The following is a 26,000-nucleotide window of genomic DNA, read 5'->3' on the forward strand; positions in this document are numbered from 1 at the left end:
TTAGCAGGACCTCAGTGAGGCTGCCTTCCAGGGAGAAAGAGAGCAAGGAAAAAGACAAAACAGGTGCCTGCCTCGTCCCGTACACAGGCGGGGGGAACAGTCCTGACTTATTTGGATCCAGACTTTCCTGGATGTCCCACCCCAGCTGAAATGTTAACTTACCTCCTAGAGCGGTAGAAAAAAAGCAGAAGGTGCGTGCTCTGAGGTTGTTACTATCACACTTAATAAGAGCATGGGAATATTTAGATCTGATACAAGATGTAGAAGAGACGTGTAAGATGCAGGAAGAACTAGTGTGAGCATCCCAGCAGCAAATGCTGCTGAAGGAGCACGCTGCTTGCTGCTCTGCTGTTTGGAGGTAGCACACGGCTCACGGCTGTCTGCTAACCACCCCCAGTCACAGACTGAAGCCTGTGACAGCACAGGCTACAGCCAAAAGCACCATCCACATGAAAAGGCCCCACAGAAGTAGTAAGGTTAAGGAACCTCTTCAGCTCTAGGTATGAGATACTGTGCAGTTACAGCAGGTAAATAAATTAATTAAACAGACCACAAGGACCATCCACAAAGTAGCACTTGTGAACAGGTGCCAAAAATGCCTTCTGGTATCTGGCTGATGGCTTCTCACAAGTCCCACTGAACAGTGCCAAGATGTAGATGGCAAATTGGCAAGGTGGGGAAGCCCTTAATGGGATAGCATGGGCCTCGAATGATACACAATCGGTAATAAAAGCTGAAGAGCAGCAGGCTGTTGTATAATGGCAAGTGCTAACATCAGATTCAACATTGCCAGACACCAAGCCAAGCAGCCAGGGCTCCTGCTACTGCCCAAGGGTAGCACTTTTAGTTCCAGTGCTCTCTGTACTCCTACTCCCACATCCAGTATCTTTTGCTTGTTATGCTGTACTAATCACTTGCGATGTAAAAGTCTTTCTACAAGCCAAAAAGCCTCCTGATTTAACCAGGAACTACAGCGTCTCTAGGAAAAGCCAGTTAACCACGTCTGCATCAAGGGCTGGGGTGCAGTGGCCCTAACCCAAGACCACCATACATGCAGGAGTCAGTGACCCACAAAACAAACCAACAGGAGTTGCTGCGCACATCAGTGGGCTGTCAGAGAAATGATAAACCTAACTGGGGAGCCAGCGACTGCTCCCCCTTGGCACACGGTGAGAAGATAACCTGGGGAAGCGCCTGGCTACTCCCGGGGAGGGCAGGTCTGTGCAGATGACTCGCCTCGTCACCAGAGGGAGGTAACACCTTGGATGCCCAGCCCTGGTTAGGCTCCTGCTGTCAGGAGAGAGCCAAACTTGCAACACTTCGTTCTTTTTCTAGATCTCTTTCCAGCCTGATGCTCCTGCAAAGTACTCCTACCTCCCCGCGTTACTCACATACGAGGCATCTCGTGCTCACTCAGCTCTGCGTGGCTGTGGCTGGCAGCACAGCCAGCCTTACTTCTGCTTCTTGGAGTGGTGCTGCAGCTGCTGCCACGGGACAGACACACCTGGAGCTGGGATTACATTTCCATTTTTATTGAAATACAAAAAGTGCAAACCGTGAAATATAAGATCGGTGCAGATTAGAAGGAAATAAACAATGTGACTTAATACCACTGTGAAAACCCCATCCCTGCACCTAATGAACGTCGACAGAAAAGAAGGCAGGGAACACCGGCAACAAAAGCAAAGCCAAAAATTTTGCACAGGGGCCCCTGTGCTTCAAAGAGGAAACAGGGACCAAACTGGCACTCAGCTCTCTTGTCAGATTTGCAGACATTGCCACAAGGCATCCAGACGGCTGCAGCCCCCTCTGCACTACCCAAAACCTCTGATGCCACAGCGCAGCTTGGGGCAGGGAGCAGGGAGTGACCAGGGGCAGGTAAGACAGCACCCCAGAGGGGAATGGCCTAGGTGCTAAAAAGCAGAGGTGTGGAACGGAGCAAATTCTCCATCCCCACAGGGAGAAATGGCTCATCGCTAACCTGAAAGACAAACCAGAGACCTTGGGCAGCTCTACGAGGAGAAAAACGACAAAGACGGGCACCCTCAGCAGATCCTGGCCCCAGTGACACGCAGAGGACAGCAGCAGCCTGGCCAGGCCCGTGCCCTGCCGGCGGTGCTCCCCGCGAGGAGGCTGACCAGGGCGAGGGGATTTCATCCACCCAACAGAGGCTGCGGGCAGGCCCAGGCCAGTTCCCTGCTCAAATCACAGGAGGGATCTCTCCACAGAAGGCATTCAGGAGAGGAGAGTGCAGAAGCAAAAGCAGCCCCGGTTACTGTGCCTACTCCAGGGCCCCTGGCAGCTCCTGCATGAGGAGCCTGGGAGGAAAGGGGATATTTACACTGGGTCCCTTCCAGGATTTTCATGCACCTTCCCACCACGAGCAGTGGCAGCTTCCTGAACACCCTCCAAATCTGCTCCCTGCAGGCACTGACCTGGAGCAGGCTGTTATCCCTGCCTGCAGGGGGTGCACCAGGCTCCTTTTTGCTAAAAAAAGGAAACAGGATTTCAAAAATTCACAAAAACCAAAAACAAAACGAGAAAAAAACAGCCACCCAACAAACTCCAGAGAGAACACAGACACTTGCAGCGACCCCTGCTCTCCCCCTGGAGAGCAGCTGAGCTACACCAGGACTGCTCCTGGCCCCCGGGCACGGGCTGGCACTTGCTGCCCCGGAGGGCTGCAACCTGCCACCCTGCCCAGAGCTGCAGCCGCCCGTAGGATCAAGGCCTCGTGCCCCAGCAGACAGGCACTTGCTGTTCCAAGCTCGTTTGTCCCTGGAGAAGTTAGCTGGGTTTGCCTTTCCTCTAGGGAGATGCAAGCAAGGCCAGAGCCAGCTGCAGAGCCAGAGCAGGAGTCTCCCCGCTGGTAAAGCCTAACTGCAGCAGCTCCTATCTTGGCCAAACAGGGAAGAGTCCTACTCTTGAAGGAGGGAAACTCGGCAACCTCGTAGCCTCCTCGGGGCAAAGTCCCCCCTACCTAGAAGGGATGGGGCCCAGCCCTGCCCTACTGCCCTAGCACACCTCTGGCTCCAGCCGTAGCAATGCCCAGCTCCCAGCCGCTGTGCCTCCTCCCAGCCAGCCGGGTGCTGCCCCGCCACGCTCCCTGTGTTGGCACCCAGCCCCGCTCCTCAGCTTAGCAGAAGCAGCCGCTTCCATCAGCCCCGCAGCACAGCTCACAGCTCCCTTCCTTTCATTACAGCTGGGGCACCAGCTTTTGTTCAGGCTGAAAGGCTGTGAAGAGGCAAGCCCCATTTAGCATCCAGTAGCTTGTAAAAAAAAAAGAGTTCTGTTTGGTCCGAACCGTTTGTCCCCAGGGCCAGATGCAACAGGGAGCGGGACTGGCCCAGGCATGCAGGGCACGAGATACACAGGTAAATACACCAGAGGAATAAGGCGAGAAGCTCCCCGCTTCAGAAGCTCCCTCAGGCCCAGGCTAAGGGCAGGGATCGCTTTGAGCTCAGGCTGCACCCCAAACTGACAGCGATGCCTTGCTTGGGGAAGGCACCGGGCACATCCTGCCCTAAACCTGCCTCCAGACCTCCCAGTTTTCTCCAGGCATGCCCAGGGCATACAGGATGTATCTGAGGAGACTTCCATGGCAGGATGCAAGGGAACTATGAACTGAGGAGGAGAGAGGGCAGGGCCCTCAGCATGGAATACCTGTTCCCTCACAATTTTGGCACACGAGAGCTCAGCACCGGGGCAGAAACCTGTAAGCCAGGCCTGGTGCACCCCAGCGCGAGGCTCCAGACCTCCCCTCACGGCCACGCTCACTGTTGCGTTGTGCTAGAGAAAGTTCTGCTCAAACTGAAGAAAAAAGAAGAACCAAGGCAGGCTGTGCCTGGCAGCACAGGTACACACGCCTGAAGGAGTATGAGAGGCCTCGTGTTGCTGCCACAGGGCAAGGCAGTGATCTTCACGGTGTTCAGCAGCTCAGTGCCACCAGGGCACCTCCTCCCGTCTGGGAAAGGGCCCCAGCCAGACCCCTGCACAGCCAGGCCCGGCACGAACCGTCCCAGCCAGGCTGGAAATGCTGCTGGAAGGACAAAAACACCTGAGCTGGGTAACTACAGGAGCAACCTCACCCCAGGAAAAGCTGAAGAATACGTGGAGTGGGTGAGCCCAGAGGAATACGGGCTAAATTCAGCTTCCCTGTGCTGCAGTCTGGCAGGTCCACACAGCCCACGTGCTGTGAACCTGTCTTTCACTTGCTGGTCAAAACCGTGGGCCTGGAGAGGTGTTTGCAAGTGCAGAGCACGATGCTACATGAAGCACAAGGGCTGCCTGCTCCCTTCAGTGCTTCACGTGCCTCTGGGAGAAGGCAGGATGCATGTTCAGTGCTGGAAGATGGCACTCAGCAAGAACACCTCTGCCACGAACCCAGCAAGTCTGCCCTAGCCCTGGTAGCCCAGCTGAGGCAAGGGGAGCGAGCTGGGGCTGTTGGGAGTTGAAACCAAAAAATATCTTTGCTGAGGAAGGGACCAGGAGGGCAGAAAAAAGGCAGGTGAGGGAAGGAGGAAAGGAAGGCGGGTCATTATAGGGCGGCAGGCTGGTGATGAGCCCTGGAGGAGCTGCACAGACTGGCAGGTTGGGGAGGACTCCACCCAGCAGCCGGGAGACCAGCTCCCATCCCCACCTGACGCAAGAGGTCTGCTGCTTACTTACACTTTCTCCACCATCTCCACAGCCCTCATTCTGCTCATCACCCAGGGGATCAATGGTCCCTTTGCACTGGAGGCAGCTTGGTCACAGCTCCAAGACAAGGTGGGAAAGAAGGTGGGAAGGTGGGCACAGTGTGCTGGAGTGGGCTGGCCTGGATTCAGGCCTCCACGTTCTCAAAGAGCTCCTTCTGGTGGTCCAGCAGGAACTTGGTAAAGGTATTGATGGGGTTGATGGCTTTTAGGGTGATGGCTACATCTTTGGCCCACAGCAGATTCGGGCCAAACACAACGGCCAGGTTGGTGTTTGTCATCTTGTTTCTGTCACTGTGAGCAGAGACCTATGTGGGAAGAAAAGAAACCATTGTGAATCCTACAGAACGACAGAGCAGCTGCCCTCTACCCTCCCCAAAGCCAGAGCTGGCAGACTCTCCAGGTAAACTGGAAGGAGGATGGCAGGCAGAAGCTGAAGACCCACTGCCAGAAGGTAGCTGGGGGAAACACATGATTTTTAGCACTCTGGAGGTGAGGAGCAACATCTTGCCACTTCCCACATCCCATTATGGCTCAACAATCAGGCCATATGATAATAGGACCAAGAGCACTGTCAGGCAGTAACCTAACCAAAATGATCTGGGGTAGATCTGTGACCCCTCTCCTAGTCCTATCTTCTACTCAGTTATTTTTGCTGTTGTACCTCCACCCTGGGGAGCTTTTTCAGCCTCCCTGGTACAGCTCACACTGGCTTAATGCCTGCCTGCACCTCTCAGTCGTGAGACCCCAAATAAGAGGAACATAAGGTAGAGAGAGGCAATCTCCTAGCTTGAGACTCATTTCTTCTCAAAGGGAAGGAGGGAGCAGGCAGGCAAAAAGCTGATGCAAGGCATTGGCAACTGAACTAGAAGACAACTTCCAAATCTCAGAGCAGCTCACCTGCACCAGGAAGGCTGTCAGTAAATGGAGCACTTCGTAGTTTTCCTCTGGCAGACTTTGGAGCGTTTTGCGAACAACGTCCACACGATTCTCCTCCTCTACACCTAAAATGCAGGAGAGATGGGACAAGCAGGCCCATGAGAAATTCTCATCTCTCCACACAAAAGATGAATACCTCAGCACGCATCCCAGTGAAAGCACAGTTTGTAGTCACAGGGTATCCCATGCAGGACTGGCCCTTTCACAGATAAGGGTAGTTTGGAAGATTTGTCTTTGGCCAATGCAACATGCAGGGTGTATAGAGCACACTCTTGTTACAACTCACTCTGGAAGCTGACAACATGGCTGTAGAGGCCAAAGGTGAGGAGGGGCTCGGGTAGCTCCCTCAGGAAGGTCTTGAGAATCACAGCAGGGAGGTGGACATCTTCATACTGCTGGAAATCTACCGGCACGCCTGAGGAAGTAAAGCAGAGATTCAGCATTCACTGGCCAAAGTAGGATCTCCTCCACAGAACGTGGCATGATGGTCAGAGCCCAGAGCTGCAGAAGCAGCATTTTAAAGAATGTAAGAGGATAACAAAGCACAACATCTTCTAACAGAGTGACAAAATGTGTCCCAAAAGCATATGCAAAGCACTGCTGAATCCATCACTAACTCATTAGAAAAAAGCAAACCAAACAGATGACCAGGTTTCTTCCCCGTCATCTTCAGTCCCTCTGGCATAACTAGACAAACGTAGTATATCCTACCCTGAGAAACGGGGAAATATTCAGGACATAAAAGGGCAGTGTAGGAAACATGAGTGGGAAGAACTATGCTTCCCACATAGCAGAAATACTATGCAGTGTCAGATGCTTCTTCCTTGCAACTCGGGTCTTCCCCCGATGGGGCCTCCCCTAGAGAAGGTGAGGATGGGGCCTCATCAGAGAAGGTGAAGAGCCATGCTGGACTAGCTCCAACACCGTTCTAGCTAGACAGCAGGAGTCAGAGAATGAGACGGGCTCTGCTGAGCTGGGACACTTACCCATGTTGTATTTCTGCTGGACCTCCCTGACAACCTGTGTATTGGCTGATCTCCGGAAAATCCCTTCTGTTGCAAGAGCTGTCAAGGGAGAGCAGATGGAGAAAAAAGATCAGATACGCGGGAGTCTCCAGGAACATTGGTCTTAACTATAAATCCATGCTGTATGGTGTTCAGGCAGTTGCCAACACATCCCTTTTTTTTTTTATAGAACTGCAATTCTTCCTGCCTCCAGCAGCAGGCAAAGGGTACAAGCAGCATTTGCTACTCTTATACAAGTGGGAGTATGAACAGCTAAGAGAAAAAGTTCTTCCAAGCCATGAAAATGCAGTCTCTTGAAGGCTTATCCCCATGGGTCAGGCCTTTACAACTTATTCTAGATTGCTGCTCTGCTGTTTCTCACCACACTCTGGATGGGAACTGGGTGTAGGAGAGGCCACCAATGTGAAATTACGAGGGGTTGCAGCTTCCCTTTAACACTTACCGTGCTCCTGCAAATGAGCAATGGTCTCTCTGACCACCAGAGGAACAGGAGACTGATCAGGGCTCTTCTCCCTTAGACTGTGGGAAGAGACAAAAGGTTACAATAACTCATTCTCCCTGCCCTGCATGCAGCCCCTGAGACCTTAGATTGCCCACACAAGCACTACCTTTGATTGGCACTCAGGATCTTGCTATCCCAGTCCCCCAGTTCACCCATTTATTCCTGCCTTCTCTCCTGTTCACCCACTGGGCTAAGTCATTCACTGGAGCAAGTCTAGGATCAATGCCACACCACAGCAATATTTCTTTGTCTTCTATAAAAATCACAGCATGTAGACACCAGGGCAACAGGGTTCCCAGAAGGCAAGGCTGCCAGTTACAAACCAGGTGAAGAGAGTTAACTGCCTTTGTCTTTCCCTCTTGTGGACAAAGGCAGAAAGAAGCTGACACACATACATGGAATAAACTTATCCACCCATTTCCTGTGATGGAAGACACACCAACACAATAGCTGTCAAGAAAGGCCTAGTGATGCTGAGGCATCTGTGCCACCCTCACTTGCACAGTTTGTACCACTTGGTATGGAGCTGTTCACCCCTCTCAGGCCTCTACCAGGCTCAGGCACACAGCACCACAGGGATTACAATTGGAAATGTTGTGTTGAAGCTGGGGAATGCATTCCCACATTGCTTCAGAGGATCTGTCTGGACACACAACGCTGGCCCCTCCTCATTCCACAGCTGCAAAATCACACTCAAGGTTAAAAATACCTTCAGCACTTAGCCAGTATCACTATCCCTTGCCAGTGTCTGTGTTTGCCTGTGTCATTGTGCAGGAATGGGTGATGGAAATCAGTACAAGGGTAAGTAGAAGTGCTTTTAAAATAGTAATTATGATATGGAAAAAAAAAAGATCTGCAGTCCTACTCAATAAAAATAGCACTGTAAAGACACCTCAATCCACCTCTCACGTACTTCCTTTGCTTAAACGAAGTTTTTAGTGGCATAAAGCTGTCCTCATGGTCCTTGTTTTGTTTCTCCTTTGGTAAGCCTTAGCTGCAGAAACAGCCTCATACTAATTTAGGATGGAGGTTAGGATCTAGTCCGGGAACAAAGAGCGCTGAACTGAACTGAGTCAGTCAGGCCCTGGACATGAACACAGAGTTCCTCAGAAGGACGGTTATAGTTTTGTCGGAAGTCCAAACTGCAAGAAATTTTACAACCACTCCTGCAGCTGTTCAGCTATAAATACAGTAACCTCATATCCACCAGGTCAGAGCTAAAGCAACATAATCCAGAGATACTCACTGCTGGAGTGAGACTCCAAACTGCTGGTTTGGCAGTGGCGGGCGTGGGGGTGTCGGCTTCTGGGGCACTTGGGCAGGCTTCTGCAGGGATCTCAGATATTCATCGTATCTGTGGCAAGACAGAATAGTAAAAAGCCAGTCCAGCTCCAGAAAGAGCACAAACCCCACACTGCACATGACCCACTGCTAACACACTAGTAACACCTCCAGCCTTTGCATGGTTCCACTTATGCAAAAACGGAATAGACAGCCCTAGATAAACACATATAAATATTTGGTTGCCAGAAAATAAAAAACAAAAAGCAGAAGGAAGAAAGATATATATGGAATCAAGAGCTGGAGAAGCTGAAGATAACAGCACAAGAAAGAGGTCAGGGCAGCACTGTTTGTGATGAGACAGTTGCATATGTGTGAGGGACGGATGGTTGGACCAAGATTGTGGTAACTTCGGGAAGCCTCAAAGACAAGCTGAACTGTGCCAAGGGAGGAAAACAGTTGCCCAGCCAGAGCAGATACACACCACAAGGTCCAAGTCAGTGTTAATGTCAATAGCTTGCAGAAAGTCCCTGAAGGGTGGGTGGGCATGATGGGTGCTCCACTGGAGCTTTTTTAAACTCAAGGACAGAACTGGGTACTGGGGTGCACACACAGGAGAGACAGTGGAGAGAAACAACAGTCCTTATGGCAATTTACCACCATTCACTCAAAAAACACTGCATAGGTGGTACAATCCCTTCTTCCCTTTGCCATTCATCCAGTAAAATCCCCTCTTGTAGAGCCCTAAACACACGGGAGATAGGTAGCACTCTCACTTCAGCACTTGGCTCGGGATCCCCAACTGTTCCAGCTTCACGTACTCCTCCAGCTCACTGAGGAAGTTCACATAAAAGATTTTTCGTCCAAACTTAAAGCTGAAAAACAAGAGACAAGTAGCAGGTGAGGAATCAGGAAATCCGGTATCAGAATGGTGGACTTCTTACAAGCAAGCAGAGCAGGGGTCTGAAAGAGACATTGATGGGTATGAGACAGTATGGCTGAACGGCAGATGTGTTACCCACGCAGCTCTATGACTCCACATATTTTACCAGGAGATGCCAAGACTTTCCAGGTCCCGTCAGAAGCCCTTGCAGAAGCAGCCTCCCTAAAGCCCTGGCTTTCTCCTTCCTAAGCTCAGCAGTAAGCTGCAGACAACTTTTTGATTATTTTACAGTTAGGATTTCAGCATCAACACAACGAATTAAGTATAATTTAGACCAATTCTCTCTCTTCTTTTTTCATTATTAGCAGAGCCTGCACCACATTACTTCCAATTGGCTGGATAACCAAGGAGCAGCACAGATCTGCATGTTCTGTAGGCAGTTGTTGCATCTGAATATTTCTGAGCTCAGAAACAGGAGGAGACAACACAGGGCAAGGGCCAGCAGGGCAGGCTCGGCAGCCTGGACACATCCTGTCCCCCCCCCACATAATCGCCCCATTACTCCCCATCAGTGTGAGGATGTGGGTGACCAGAGGCTTCCTACCTGATCAGAGGCTTGAAGAGAATCAGCAGGGTCTTGATGAACATGGTTGGGTGCACAATGTACAAGGCTTTGATGTTCTTCTTGTACCTGCCAAGAGAAGCTAAGGATGAACTGTGCCTTAAGCAGGGGAACCAAACTTTTCACAAGTTTAAGGCATCCCAGATGCTCCATTCCTTTTGGATTCTGCCTCACCACTCCCCAGAACCCTGCTCTTCCACACTTGATAGCAGCGTCAGGCTGCCCAGCAGCCTAAGGGCACGCTCTACATTATTGCAGGATTCACCCAGCAGCAGTGACCAGCCTCACCAAGAAGCAACAATTATACCACGGGGCTGACACACTTGCACTGCTTCCTGATTTTGCTGCTTGCCTGTTGGCCAGGAAGAGCTGGGCGTCCTGTGATTCAGCCTGCATCAAAAAGAAAACCACCTCCACAAGCAGTAGAAACAAGCAATAGTAAATTATGATCACTGGGCTACGTGGGCGCAGGGGAAAGATCTCCTGTGTTAGGCTGCAGAGCAGCATGCCACACCCTTGCCTGCTGCCCCCTACTCACTTGCGATCAAATTCCCTGTAGGCGTCTCGCAGCCAGCTGAGGGATGGCTTGTTCTCACTGGTCAGGCCGTGGTGCAGATACACCAGTGTGTAATCACTCTCCACATACTGGTCCAGTGTGAATTTCAGGTACCTGAAAACAGACAGCTGATGAACTCGCTTCATGCTCTGCCACACAGAGGCTCTTCCTCCCTTTGGGCCTCTTTTTAGCGTGCCATAGCAGAGGATTTTTATCCCCATCAATGAACGTAAGCACTTTGCAAGGACATGTCAAGATAAAGAAGACACTCCATACAGATTTAGCCTCAGGCATCCAGTACCTGGGAATCGTGTCAGGGTTAAGAAGTTAATAGCAGCCTCCGAAGACACTACTCACCCCAGCAGTTTCACGTGATCAAGCTGATGACTTGGGGGCATCCGGCAGGCACTGAACAAAATGACTTTCCTTCCATATTTGTCATCACCTGCAGATGAAATGCCAGAGATTACAGGGAGTTCCAGCACTACGCTGTGGTCTTGGCAGCAAAGGGGTAATGGAGCATGGAAAACCACCATAACAAGGCAGAAATTGAGATTGCCAAAGCTGACAGTAAAGGTAAACCTGACTTTCAGCAGAGTTGCCACAGGCCTAGTATAGGAGCAGAAACCTGAACCCCAAGGGCCTGGCAAATTGGCAACGTGAACGGAGAACAGTCCATGCTCCAGCCCTGAAAGAAGAGGAAGATTTGGAAGCCAGGATGAGTCAGAGCATGTAGGAATGGAGGCCTCCAGTACAGAGCAGAGTACCCGGAACATTAGTCCTGCAACGCTGCTCCCGAGGGCACTGCTCCCCTTGTATGTGTGCACAGGGAGGCACAGGAAAACTGCCCCTCACAGGCACAAAAACTGCTCCTCCCCTTCTGCACACAGTCCCAGACTACTCATGGTCTGGTGTGCGTGGCTTTTGTTTCACCTACAGCTTCATCCTGCACACGGAACAAAGCAGTTTCACATCCTGAAAACCAAGAAATTCCCAGAAACAGGCAGGCCCAGCCACATCCCAGAGACAAGAAGCAAGCATCATCACAAGCCTCTTCTACAGATGGACCAGGTTAGCCCTACCAGATTCTCCACAGCGGTCTGCAGAACAAGCTGCTGTTCGCTGCTTCCCAGGTTTTTCCATCTATAGTTGTATTTTCCCATTCTGAAATGGAAGGAGCTGCAAAGCGTGGCACAACCGAGCCAATTCTATGTCAAACCCCTAGCAGAAAACAGTCCCCACCACAAAGGAGCCAAATAACCGATAAAACAACCTCATCATCTTAGGGGAGGACACTCCCAGCCACCTCCTGAGGCTTCAGAGGCAACAAACCAAATCTTCCCCAAAGCAACCCTTCATACATCAGGGTACTTCTGCCGGCACCACGAACAAAACCCAAGCAGGTGGGCATGGACACGCTTAGCAGACATGCTGGGGGAACTGAGGGATTTAGGTAAGTGAGAACCAAGTCACAAATCATTTGGATATGCAGGGTTTGAGGGAAATCTGGTTCTCTCCCAGATGGACACCTCCCCAGTTCATTTCCATAAGGATGACTTACTTTTTAGCACCCGTGGAGGTGAAATTGTTCCTTCAGTGTCAAGGGTTAACGTTTTCTTGTCTTTTTGGCTACTCACCCTGCTCTGAGAGCAATGGTTTCTTGTCAAATCAGAAGGAGCACAGCGCAGTGAAAGGGGCTACTGAGGCTATATTCAAGAAGGCCCTCCTCCCTCCCCTGCAGCACAACCATCCCATTCAGACCACATCACAGAAAGCAGCAAAGATCTCTACTTATATGCAGGATAGCCCTTTAGTACACATTCCTCCTGAAAGATATCCTTTTCCCCATGCTGGATTTGCAGTATTCAGAGCATGCAGCTGTTTCCTCCCCCTTGCCTGGGCTCCAGTGCCCAAACCCTGCTTGGTTAGACTTGCCGTGCAGCAACTGAGATCTTAAATCAAACCTGAGCAAACCTGAGGCTTCCAGGAGCGATGCCTGTTTGTAACAGACGACCACTGCCGCAGCAAAAGGAAGCCAGAGAATTTACATACACAAGCCACGACATTAAGAAGCCTCTAAGCCTATCTTTTATCCCTACCCTGGCCAGAAGAAGACTCCCTCTGCTTTTTCACTTCTGTTTTTCCCTTGCAAGTCTCACTTTCAAGCCACTTTTCACCAGACAGCACGAGACAGAACGCAGTGATGCACACAAGCCAGAGCCTCTACAAAGGTTAGGGACACTGAGGCAGCACCGGGTACAGCCCAGGAGAGGCTGGCAGAGGCTCACACCGACACACACATGCGCAGCTGGGGGCAGCTCGGGAGGACACACGACCCAGAAAGCAGGACTAGAAGAGAGTGATGCAAGGATGGTCTGGAACAACCGGGTACAGGCACAGCCAGGCCACGAGACCAACATCACATTGCACATCCCACGGCAGCCCACTCTCTGCCTAGCCCGGAGTTTCTTGGTAGCTTGCTGTGAGCTTTAGGGCTGGCTCAAATGCACGCGAGGTGTCTACAGAACAAAGGCTAGAAAGTTCTGGGCAAGAGGGTACGGCAAACTGTGGCTCTACCCAGTGGTCTTTAACCATTTTTATGGCACCATCTGGAAGACAAAGGATCCCGCCTGCACAGAGCAGCAAGAAGATGTCAGCATCTCAGAATCTGCTGAGTTTTGTGGTGATGAAAGAAAATGGCCACAAAGCCCACCGATCTGTGCAGTTCACAGCTCTGTTAAAGAAGAATAGCTGCTGTCTTCAGTTAACAGGATGCAACTCAGATCCACATGGATGGTCTGAGGGCGTGAAGCAGATGTAAGCTTGATGAAGGCAGGCCTTGGTGGTGGGGGACTGCAGTACAGCTCCATCCTCGTGTGATGTTGCAGGTGGCCACACAGCCCGCTCAGGCTCCTGGGCGCTGACTTCCAGGCTGGACAAATCACAAGTCAGGAACCCAAAACCTTGAGCACCTTCCTCCAGAGTGACATGAAAGCCTTCAGCAGGGCCTATGCAAAGTCCAGAATCTCATTTCTAAACACAGCCTTGGTGAAGAGCCCTGGGATTGCTGATAAAAGAAAAAACAGACAATCAACGATTCTGCCAAAGGGAATTGGCATGTTTCCCCTGGATAATTTACGGGGCCAAGCACACCGAAAGATTACCTACAGTCCCTTGGATCACTGGAAAAGGAGTGGCCCTTGTAGCCTTCCAAATACGAATGAATTTTTGCATGAGAACTCCACAGGAACCAGCACGCCCATTACTGAGTTGTGAGTTTCACACTGGGCTCAGCCTGTCAACACAAACATTCAAACCCACTCAGTGCCAATCCTGTTTCCACCTGACGTGTATCAGATCAGTCTGGTTTCTCCAGATATAAAGTTCAGCTCCTGAGCATCAAAGATGAACAATCAGCTGGTCCCAGTTTATAAACAAGAACCTAAAGCCCATTCCATGTATTCTTGGTTGCCAGAGGAAACTGCCTCCAGGTGGCCTCTCTGCCTCAGACTGAGCGGTTCCTTATCACATTTGATCTTTCCCAGATGCTCCATCCCTTGTACTGTTTGTTCTCTTGCTTGCAGTATTAATCTTATCTATCTACATTTTCACCCCTTGCTTGCAAGTGCAAGTACCTACAGTTTCCACTGAGCACAACTGTAGACCATGCAGTAGCTGCTCAGATTCTCAGGCTGTCTGCTACCTCCCCCAGACCAGAAATGCTCAGCAATAGTTAACAACAAACCAACGAGGAGGCAATTATATATGTTAGCACTCTCGGAGCACCCCAACAGAGTGCACGCCTTTGTATGCTCATGCATAAAACATACTTTCAGGGTACTCCAGAACCCACCGACCTCCCTACAGGCTGGAATTCCGAATTATTATTTTGTAAACAACAAAGAGCAGGACAGCAGCCAACACGCAGAGTCTACCAGTCAAGACTGCTGCTCATCTAAATAGATATTGACTTGTGGCACTCAGATGCGCTGATTCTCCTGAATGTTGCTGTGGTGCTTTTAAGGCCCAAATTCGTTTCCAACTCCCTTCTGAAGAGCAGTGTTTCCAATGCACTCCTGAGACGTGGGCTGAGAACACCATTCTTGCAGTTCCAAACCATCAGCGTAGGACCGTGCCCCTAGAAGCTGAAGCTCAATCACCAAGGCTAAGGTTTGCAACCTGCAGCAAAGCAAACGTACCAGAGCAGGAATTCCTATCAAGGTAGCAGGACTGTCCTGAGACAGGACTCTACTAAACAAATCTGTACGACCAACATGGAAAATACGTGCTTGACTCGCAAATCCTGCTATATATTTCTAGGTGTTTCTTCTGAAAATCATCGGTCAGCTTTTCTGCCACGATTTGATGCTACCAGTAAAACTGCAGCTCAGGTGCCCTGCTCATTTGCCAAATACCCTCAGCTGAGTATCCCACTTCGATGGAAGATGCAAGTGAGAAGATCCTGGTACGTGGATACTGAGAGAATGCAGGTGGTCTTTAAGGTCCCTTCCAACCCAAACCGTTCCGTGGTTCTTTGAAGAGCTAGTGTCATCAGTAAAGCAACAAAGCTGCCAGGTCAGGGAGAAGGAGGGGACATCAGTACAGAAATCCAGAACACCCCTACACAAGTTTCACAAAGCTCAGGATGCTTATCAGAGCCACCATCAGTAACAAAACAAAAAAAAAACACAAAAAACTCCTCTAATGAAATTTCAGATTCATGCCAAACTTATGACACAGTGCTGTGTTAAAGTATCCATAGCAGATTTTAGATGCCCGAGAAATTCCCACATGGATTTAGCCTCTCAAGAAAAGAAAGTAAGGAGGTTGAAGTAGCCACATTTTAATACATCTTACACCTAGATACTCCCAATATCCAAACTCTGCTGGAATTATCAAGCTTCATCAAGTGACTAAAGCCCTAACTGATAATAAACAAACAAACAAACAAACAAACAAACAAAAAAAAAAAACAGAACCTAAAGGATCAGATTAAAGAACATAAAACAGAAGGATGTCTCCCACAGCAAATGGTAGACAAGAACCCGTGTAATGAGGATCAGCATTTCCATGGACTGTGCAAAGATCTTGGCCTGCTGTTCAGAAACAGCAGAAAGAATTTCGTACCACAAGAGTTTCATCTACACCAAGAAGTGTGAAATCCTTAAGGCTTGGGGCTGAAGGCCAGACTATTCACAAATGCTCAGCAAGCACAGAGCAGTCTAGCGCAGCTTCAGGCTGGAATAAGGAACAGGTGACCAAAACCCAACATCTCTGCAGCCAAACGGAGAAGAACTTGCTCATAGTAGCTTCCAGCTGGAGAATCCAATTTCAGTGCCAGCTGCACTGTAAGTGCACGCAGCAGCAGATCGTCTGAAGGAATGGGAAGCAATCCTAGGATGAGCTTCTGAAGCACACGACAACAAGGTATCTCTGTGTTCGAACTGAACTGGTCCAAGCAGGCCACCACCAGAAGAGGAACAGGATTTACACTGAGACCCGACAGCCCCAAAGTGCCCCAAGTAAAGCCCACGGGCCAAATTTGGCTCAGATGATACTGCTGTGCCTGAGGCAGAGGTGCAGTCCTCAGACGACAATTTTGTGCAGCCTTTGGACTCCTGAAAAATTGCCAGCACAGCCCAAGGCTGAGCAAAGTTTGGGCTCCCCTGAGATAACCCAGCTACAGGCCACGGTCATGCTGAAGGAATACCGGGATCTACAGCATCACAAAACATCTACCTACCTGGTTGGGCCCCATCAAGTGCACCCTGGTCTGGAGGAACAGAAACAAGGTTATAGCAAGCCAAGTTTTGCGCTCTTTTCCAGAAAGTAACCTTGAGCATAAAGTCTCAGAGTCTAGCCAGATTGCTGCTGGGATGCATTTACTTGCCGTCGTGCAGCAGTTAAGCTCCTTCATCTTTCCCCCATGCTCCTCTCCAAAAGTAACCATAACTAACAGAGGTGGTAATCCTGTACCCAGGGTTCCTGAGCCTCTTTCTTGAATTTGCAACAAATTCTGTATAATCCTAGCCCAATTTCTGGCACTTGCAGGTAACACCTCCCCCACCAACAAAATGACAACCACCACGCTGCCACTTTTAAAAGGGTTAAATGCCACAAATTCAGAAAGTCAAGGTCCTTTGAACAACCTGCAAAGTGTACATAGGATGACATCACTCTGTATGAATGGCACGCTCAACAGACTGTTTGGGAAGAAGCCAAATTTCTAACAGGAACTAACAGGAACGTGAGGACAATTTGGATGTTTGACACAGGTTATAAGAAAATCTTATGAGATTCTGAATTTAAAAAAAAAAAAGGCAATTAGGGGGGAAAATGTTTTTTCTGTTCAGGGAGGAGGTTATGAAGGCATTTATTGCCATCCCCAGCTCCTTTCCATCTCTCCCACAGCCATATATGCTCCCCAAACCCAAATGGGCCTGTTGACATAGGAAGCTCAGTAGAGCAAGGGTCTAACAAGAAACTCTCCATTCCCTTGGTCTCTTATCTCAAAACATGGTGCAGAAGCTGGGCTGCCTTTGGATGGGCCCAATTCCACAGAAGCAACTCATCATTCTGTATCATATAAATACCGTTAAAAAAAAAAAAAAAAAGAGCAAAAGCCAGAAAGTACATTCAAATGCAGCAGAAATGCAGGCTTCCCACGTTAACAGAGCCCATAATAATGCACCATGCTAGAAGGGGAAAGGACCCTTATTATCGGAGGGGTGCAACGATGCAACCTACTTCCTACGCAAGCTTTGTCTGCAACTTCTGCCTTTGCCTGCTTGGTGCAACAGCAGCTACTGGAGCTTGCTCCAAGATGGATTTTATCTCCCCACATCCATCACCACCATCGTCAGCATTAGTTACAACTTTGGCACCTGCAGCCAGCAATGATGCTTTTTAGGTAAGTTTGGTACCTGGCACAAAGAAAAAGGATTCTCTGCCATCTAGTAACGCTCAAGAACAGCTCCAGCTTGCCACCTGGCTCCCCCATTTCAGTAGCAGGTCTTACTACACCCTGGCACCAAGCCTTCTCTGCAAGGGCAGCCCTACAGGCTGCCCATTAATGGGGGGAAGCAGCAGATTTCCCACAAGACTAGCAGAAACATGCTGTAAGCTTCATTAAGGCACTGAAGTCACTGGGCAGGGACTATGTAGCAGCACCTTTGCCACAGCAGACCTGGCAGCAGGACACAGCATCTCTTAAACTTATCAGAAGTTTGGGACGTGGGACGGTTCAACAGCCTTCAGCCAGAAGCTTGTGTTTCCTCCAAGCATTACATGATGTAAGGAAAAAAAAACATCACTTTGCAGAAGTGGTTTGTGCAGGGAAACCGAGCTACATCTGCTCCAACTTTATCCACGTGTAAAGACAAAGTTATTGGCTACAGCACTCACAGAAAGAAGAACTCAGAGTCAGGAAGAGCACAACCACAGGGACCTCTCCACAACCTCTGTAAGATGCTCCAAAAACAAACTGCTGAGGGCAGGTCTGAAAGGACAGGTAAATAGTGCCATCTCTTTCTTTCCAAAAAGCATTAAATTCCTGAACCAAAACAAGCTTTCCTAAAACATTCTGGTTTGTAACAGCGCCTTTTGCCCTGTCTCCCTGTGAAGCACCCCCCTAGGAACAGCAATGACACGCCAGCTCTGTTCCGTGGACAAAAGGCAGGTCGTGATGCATGGCCCCATCCAGGAAGGTCTCAGCCCCCAGGAGAGAGGAGCACAGGGCACGAAGGGGAGCTTCCAGGAAAGTGCTGCGCTGTTTTGAAGTGGGGGAAATGAAAACAGAAACTTTTTTTTTTAAGGCAAACTTTATTTTTTGAATAATTTCCTTCCTCTTAAGCCAGATAGCTGTGATAGCGAAATCTGGCATGACTTGATTTGAGTCACAAATTCAAGTCAGCAAGAAAACGAGCGCACTAACTTTCTGTAATCAGAACTGGGGTTGTTTGTTTTGGTGGTTGTTTTTTTCTTTCCTTTCCTATTTTTTTAATGTTTTTAAAATAAGCTACTATTAACACCACGCGCCAGCCCACTAGAAGCAGTTAGTGCTCTGACCACACAGGATAACCCTGGGATCTCAGCCCAAGGACGGTAACCAGCCTTCTGCTTTTGTCTCAAAATAGCATCAGCTCCCCAGAATGTATTTTGGGGAAAGCACAAACAGAATTAGCCATATGCTTTCTGCTCTGAAGCAAAGAGCAGGGAAGAACACAGAAGTGAAAGCTCATAAACAGCAGAATGGATAAAACTACCCTTGATCTGCTGCCACCTGCTCATATTTACAGGAGAGCTGGGGTGGAGCTGTTTTGCTTCAGACTCAGCGTGGCAAACGTTGGCTGCACCAAGAAGTGCTGACAAGCACGGCTCGTCAGCAGAGCCAGCACCAAACAGTTCCCCTTTAATCCCCCAGCGAGATTTTTACTCCCCAGGCTACTTCTAAAAGGATTTTTCCAGCTTCCCCAGATTGTTTGCCTCCAGTGACAGCCCAGAGAACATTACCCTGCCTGATTCTGTGAATGGTTAATGTTATTAATTATTGACCAAGAAAACTGAACAAACTGCTTCAGCTCCAGCCCCCACCTTCATAAATCCTACTTCCAGGAGATGAGACAACACCAGCGAGCCTCAAAATGAAAGCGCCAGCAAACCCACTACGTGGAGCTGGGCTTCTTTACCCAGAAAAGGCATTGCACCACATTTTGTGGTGGGCCCTATCAGACATTTTCAGATAAACAGGCCAGTGGTGGAAAGTGGCTCATGGCAGCCAGCAACAGATGGCTCTGTGAGATGCTGCTGCGCTGCACAGACACGCGAACAGGGCCGGGGAACTCACTCGAAACACAAATTCAAGCCATGACGGGGAAGAGATGCCCTTCAGAAGGCAGGCACACCTCCCAGGCAGCCATCTTACCGGCCTGAAACGCTTCCAGGAAGTTAGGTAATTCTTCGTGTGCTATCCTAGACGCCTGTGTCAAATGGCTGCTTTCCAGCACCACCGAGGCATCATCCCCTTCGCAGGGATACTCAGCGAGCTGGTCAAACAGCCGCCGCGTTACCTTGGAACAGGAATCCCGCAGAAAGGCTGGTGCTAACATCAAGAGGCAGAGCACAAAGCGTGTGCTGGGCTTGGGTCGACATTCCAGTCTTATCGATGTCTGCGATCTAAACACTCTGCTAAGCACTGGGGCTTTGTCTGCAGTGAACAACAGGGCAACTTAACTCACCAGCTCCCAGAGTTCAGGAACACCGGGTACCTCTGCCGTTTGCATTACAAACGCTCTAGCTACTGTCACTGAAAGGGCAGGACTCCACACATTTGTTCCCTTGCAATTTCGGCAGCAGGGAGGCCAGAGTGCAGACCCAAATTAACTCCAGTCCTGGAAGTCCAGCCCCATGGAGAAGGTTACTAACACATCCGCAAATCAAAGCGCTCATGGAGAATCTGGAAGACACAAGGGCTCAAATGCTAAACGCTCTGCCTGTCATCCTAAGCAGCCAAAGGCACACAGGGAGACAAAGAAGGTTTTGAGTTTGCCATTATCATTTTGTTCCCTAAAAATGTAACATGAGAGGTCAGGAGAAAGGAACTTCATTCTAGATGACAGCCTAGGAAATAATAATGTCAGGACAACTCTTGCCAAGGTTCTTGCCTGCAAATCTTTCCTCTCTAACCCAGCCCAGCTGCAGAACAACCCTTTATCAGGAGGACTCCAGCTTGTGCTTCCGCCTCTCTGCAAATTCTCACGTGGGGCAGGAACCAAGGTACAGAGAAACGGCAAGAGGAAGGGAAGGAGGTGGCTGTAGATGATCAAGGAGGAAGTGTGTCAAGTCCCAACAGGTTGAAGAGGCTTTTTTTTCTTAAACAGGGAATGCAAGACAAACTAGAATGACCTTCCCTCAGACTTACCACAGCAACCTAAAAACTGTCTCCACGAGTTTTTCTCATGGAGGTCCCAGCTGTAAATGCTGAGGGTTAGTGTAATTAAAATAATGTTGATTAGACAACGACACAGAAGAAATCAGAATGTTTGCAACCCTGAATGGTCAGGTCCTTCCTTGCAGTGGGCCCCAGGCCTCTCCCCCATATTTCAGGTTTCTAAAAATGCTGAATAAGGACAGGATGGCAAACTGGTCATTCGGATACAACAGAGCTGCCACACTCAGTCAACTGAGGGAGCTCACAACTAGGTAATTTGTGTGACATTATCACGTAGAATCCACGTCTTGTGCTCAGGATACAGTCAAGGATACACACCTAAAACAATTTGACAAAAGTGACCAAGTCCTGCTAATAATATAATCAAGACAGCAAGAACCAAGAAGGAATGCAAGTTTAACCAAGGTCAGGGAAAAACTGCACTTATGGCAAGCATTCAAGAAGTTTGGTGCTCCTTCTCCTTATGATGCCAGCTGTCATTGCCACTTGGGCCTGGCACGTAGCAAATGCCCCCACAACTCCCTTACAGAGACCCTGCCTCAGCCCAGCTGCAAAGATATCCGAGGGGAAAACAGAGAGCAAAGACTACCTGCTACTTCCACAATGTGGTGCCTGGCGATATCGTAGTAGGGATCATCCCACCGCAGGTGAGTGACGGGCTCGGGGGAGCCTTTGGAGTCCTCTGCACAAAACATAAGGAACAAGAAATTAGCAGAAGGGATCTGGATTGGCTGCCCTACGTGCCCTTCAGCTGGTTTCCCACACCTCCTTGGGCAACAGTTCATAGTGCAGGAGTTGACTGCATTCCTACAGACTTTCAGAGCAACAGCCCAGTTCTCCAGTCCTGCTTCCCATATGGAAGCTCAAGACCTTTCTATCCAGGAAGATCAAACTGTCCTGCAAGAGACAGTAACAGAGGACACTCGAGGATTTACAGCGTGTCCATACTGTCACCATCAAAGCGCAGCCAGTGCCAGAACTGAGAAGAATATATTTACAAAGAATACATTTACAGCAGCTGGCTTGGAGCTTTCAGTGCTATTCAATGGCAGGGCTAATTCACTTGGGCGTGGTGCAACAGTAATGGGTCTGTAAAGCTTTTAGATGGAGCTGGGACTCTGTCTGCGTGCAGAGCTGACCACAATGATGCAGGACAAACAACTCCTTTTTGGCCTCAAGCCAGCCCCCAAATTATTAGGACACTTACCTGATTTGGGGAACGCAGGGACTTCATCTGCTGGCCAGTTCTTATCGTCTATGGAGGCCAGTTTGAGCTGGCTGAGGGACTGGTTGGTATCATCCAAGTTCAGGTCATCCTGAAGCTCTGAGAGCGGGTCTGTAGCCATGGTGGCCAAATACCGCCGTCTGTCCTGCAGCACCTAGAGCACGGACTGCAGAGATGGCTAGGTGAGACACCGAGACCATGAGTTTCCCTCCCCAAAGAGGCTCTTCCCCTTCTCCCTGATTTTCCCCCAAGCCCGCCTTTTCTTCACCTACCCCGAGATCGTGCTTCCCCTCCCCCTCGAGGCAAGCAGGAACTCCTCCTCCTCCCAGCAGCACCGACATATGTCAGCTTTTTTGTGCCAGTTGCTCCCAAAAGGCCGTCGGGAGCCTGTACCAACCCGCTCGGTGAGGCTCTGCTTGACCACAGCTGTGTCCAGATCAGTTTGTCTCCTGGCACAGGAGCAGCAGCGAGCCGCCCAGGAAGGCGACAGGCTATGCCAGCCCCTGCCTGACACACTCACTGCAGCTAAGAGCTCCCCCTCCCTCCGAAGGGCTGGCACAAAGCCCAGCCCTTTCCACAGTTGGCCCAGCGCTGGAAGCTTTCCCAGGAATCACCCCCCCTTTCTCCCCACAGGGGAGGGCCAGAGCTCTCAGCAACACCAAAGTGGGTGCCTCGGTGTGCTGGGATCTGCACGCACAAGTGAACAGCTCCGAGCTTCTCAAAACAGGATTTTGTAGGCTGAGCTGGTGAGACGTGGGGAACACCACACGCACCACCATCAAACCATTCCTGCGACACAGCAGCGAGAAGTAGAGCACTCAGCACTTTAACTCAAAGCCCTGCTGCCACGAGGAGCGTTCCTCACCAAGCATCCCACGCTACCGAGGGGACCAAGGAATCAAGAGGGTCCGAGAAGCAGACAACTGCATTTGCTGTTGCTCACAAACGTTTCTCACTCCCACCTGGAGCCGATGCTCTGTCAGACCCAGCTCTGAGCTGGCACAGCACGCAGCACCCTCCAAGGGTACCAGCTCTTTGGGAGAACTGCTGTTGCCCTCTAATGTCAGTCTCCTGGAAATAAGCAAGGAAATACTGGCAGGACAGACAGGCAGACCTCGACTGCTCACACCGAGCAAAGCCAGCATCACCACAGGGACAGCAGCTCAGGGCCAACAGGCCGCGAGCCAAGAGGAACTGTAGCAAAACAAACTGACACCTTGCATCAGCAAGATTCTCTGTAACGCTGGTTCGCGGGCAGGCTTGTGCTTGTTTTCCATTACGAGGCGAGCGCAGGGTTCAAAGATGATCTGAGGAGGCACAACACCTCTCTGTGGAAAGATGACACTCAGAGCAAGGCTATTTCCTTCAGCAGCATGGAGGGGGGCGATGATGTTTTGCATCTTCCATCCCCAGAGCTTGAACGTGTGCATCCATCCAGAGAAGATGAGCAGGCAGCCACGGGGATGTGAGCACAGAACTGGACAGTCGGCATCTGCCCCCTGTCCCTGGATTACTCCCTGGGAGGACGGGAGGCGTAAGCTTATCTCTTACTCATCAGTTTACAACCAGTTTTCACTTCTCACGGGCTCCCAGGGGGCTGGGAGCTATGTCTAAGCAAAAGAAATTGGATTCCCAAAACAAGAAAGAGCAAGACACACACAGCAGTGGATCACTACGGCAGAATGGCAAGCACGAGGGGTCTGAGCACAGCAGCCGAGTGGAGGCCCAGGCAAAGTTATTCCCTGCCCTCCTCCCGCAAGGGCTGAGAGCTGCCTGACCTCTGCTCTCACAGGGGCAGGGAGCAAGAAATCAGGTTCCTCTGCACCATGAGCTCATGCTGGAACCACGCAGCAGCAGGGCCGAGTGACAGCCAGCTCCCCACCCCTAGCAACTGCTCGGATTCCTATGGTAACGCCAGGCACCAGTGCCTGTGACTCAGTGTGCTTAAAGCGCTCCCCGCTGCGGCTCAGCGGCCCCACAAGCCAGCATCCACGGCCCCACAGGGCGGCCTGCTGCGTGTGGGCCCCGAGTGCACCCAGTTCCCAGGGAATTCCCAGCCCTGGTGGGGACAGAGGACCTTCCTGCACCCACTGACCTATTGAGACACCTTCCAGTTCTCCAGAGTGCCCCACAGCAACCGCGTCCCCAGAGCAAGGTCCCGAAGTGCTCAGGGTCCAAACCCAAATCTTCCTACAGAGCAGCGGCAGCACCACCACGGGGCCAGCAAGCCACCAGGTCTCCTCACTTCTTGCTCCAAGGATCATGACTTGGCTTCAGAGACACCTGGCAGCGCTTCACCAGGGCATAAGGGCAGGTTGTTGGACACCACCGGGGGACTTCCCCTTGGGCATGCTCCTGAAATCAATCCTAGTGTGGCACCATGAGGTAGAAGGAAGTCATCGCTAGGATCCTTACAGTTCCACACTGCAAAAGGAGCCAACACAGCCTCTTGCCCAAACCGTCCTTACCCCTTGCCAGACTTGCCAGGTATCTGCTTTTTTTTTTCTCTACGGGGCAGGCAGCTCCATTGCTCGGCTCTAGGTTAGTGCTTCACGACAGAAATGTTAATGGAAAGAGGATCCAATCCTCACAGATCGCAGGCTCTGCTTGTGAACCAGCCTGTAGGGCCCAGGGGATTCCAGAAGGCTTCTCACAGAAGTTCCCCCAGTCCTTTACCAACTGTGCAAAAGCCAATAGCACAGCATCTCCCACATCAGAGCAGTTCAGAGAAACACAACCCTCTCAGTGCCCAGGAACTCGTGGGCACTGAGAAAGAGACCTGGAGCTGAAGGTTCAGATGTAAGAAATTAAATAGGGATCTTAGCATGAGGGCACAGATTTTATTTTCTGACAGAACAGCTGCACAAGATCTTTTCCCTGTCTAGCCAAAACTGACCTGGAAGCAGGACCTGTTGTTAAACAGAAAGTGCGTCCTGCATCAGTATAAGGGTGAAACAGCTGTCAAAAAAAACCACCAGCATTTTAGCAGATGTAACACAATTTAAGAGCCCCACGGTTCTTAGATAAATGTCCTGGCAAGATGCAAATCGCACACCCTGCACAGCCAATGAAAATGTAAGGAAAGCGATGCAGCTAGATTTAAAAACTACGAAGCCTGCTCAAGCATTTAAAACCTCGAGAATCACTCCTGACACCAGAAGCCAGGCTCTAACAAGACAACTCCTTCCATTTTTCCAAGTGTTTTCTGCACCTTTCCTGGTGATCTCAACGCTTGCTGAGCCATGTGCTTGGCTCTCTAATAAAAACTGACTTTTTGGCTAAGACAGAGATGTGCAGAACAGCACGTTCTGCAGAAAGAGAGAAACCGCGGCCCTTTAAAACACAGTTTTTATTGCTGGACACTCCCTGTACAAGATCCTACCAGAATTCACCCAGGGAAGGCAGCTCTCTGGTATCGATGACGTGCTGGTAGCTGCTGTTCACACAGACTTTTTGGTGGTGGTTTTCTGGTGGTGTTTTTTTTCCAATTCCAGTTTCACCGCCTCGCCACCACTTGTTTCTAAACCGTACCTCCTCTGCAGTTTCCTTTTCCTGTTTTTCTTCCAGCCGTACTATTAATCCCGGAGTAAACCTGCACATCGGACGCGCGTTAGCACCCCCCGGGCCCGTCCTTCCACCACCAAAAGGCCAATGGCTCCTTCTCCCCAACCAATTACCACAGCCACGCTGCAGCCAAGCAGGAATCCCGGTCCTGGGGTGTCTCAATGATTTTTCTGCCTGTGCTGCCACCGCCAGCTCCTCCCCGCTTAGTTTTATTTGCCCCAACGCCTGTTTCGCTGCACCCACCAGTCAGGAACAGCGATGGGCACCTCAGCAGGCAGCGTTCCTGTGAGGCACGGCCCCTCTGCAGGGCTCCTCTCCTCATAACACAACAAAAGGCAGCCAGCTCCTCGGCAGCAGACCTCAAAGCCTTACACTAAGGCTGCGACTCACCAGCAAAAGGGCTCAGCGTCCCCTCACGGGCAGCCGCTGAGGCGCGGGGGCAGGCAGCGCCCCGCCGCCCTCTGCCCCTCTGCCCTTCTCCTCACGCCCCGCTCCCAGCCCCGTGTCCCCCCCTTTCCACCGGTACCTGCGGCCCTCCAGCGGCCTCCTCCCGGCCCTGCCGGCCGCCCCGTATCCGGCGGAAGGGCGGCGTGTCGCCGGGGGAACGCTCCCCGCCCCGGCCGCCTCCCCCCCGGCAGCACGGAGCCGAAGCCAGGAGGGGAGAGCCCCGCTCCCAAACATGAGCTGTGGCGAGACAAAGTGCCACGGGCCGGGAATCGGCACCTCCAGGCCGTCCCGAGAGCTAATGCCAAGGGCAAGG

General features: G+C 50.7%; 1 protein-coding gene across 4 annotated transcripts; it reads right to left on the minus strand.

Annotated features, from left to right (window-relative positions):
- Nucleotides 1-1,516: 1,516 nt before the first annotated feature.
- On the minus strand, nucleotides 1,517-25,902 carry ARHGAP1 (Rho GTPase activating protein 1). Of its 4 annotated transcripts, none has more exons than XM_084519697.1 (14): nucleotides 25,767-25,902; nucleotides 21,659-21,842; nucleotides 21,041-21,133; nucleotides 16,246-16,275; nucleotides 10,860-10,947; nucleotides 10,485-10,616; nucleotides 9,929-10,015; nucleotides 9,218-9,316; nucleotides 8,407-8,514; nucleotides 7,101-7,177; nucleotides 6,620-6,697; nucleotides 5,920-6,048; nucleotides 5,595-5,698; nucleotides 1,517-5,002 (listed from the first exon to the last, which is right to left on the minus strand). In XM_084519697.1, exons 2-14 carry the CDS (start codon nucleotides 21,795-21,797, stop codon nucleotides 4,823-4,825), a joined length of 1,344 nt encoding a protein of 447 aa, XP_084375823.1. In that variant the 5' UTR covers nucleotides 21,798-21,842; nucleotides 25,767-25,902; the 3' UTR covers nucleotides 1,517-4,822. The 4 variants fall into 4 exon arrangements, with proteins under 4 accessions (XP_084375823.1, XP_084375825.1, XP_084375824.1 ...); XM_084519699.1 differs by lacking the exon at nucleotides 25,767-25,902 and adding an exon at nucleotides 25,631-25,733; XM_084519698.1 differs by lacking the exon at nucleotides 25,767-25,902 and adding an exon at nucleotides 21,949-22,127.
- Nucleotides 25,903-26,000: the final 98 nt, after the last annotated feature.

This window comes from Aythya ferina (genome assembly GCF_964211825.1).
Source record: "Aythya ferina genome assembly, chromosome: 5".
Classification (NCBI taxonomy): Eukaryota; Metazoa; Chordata; class Aves; order Anseriformes; family Anatidae; genus Aythya; species Aythya ferina.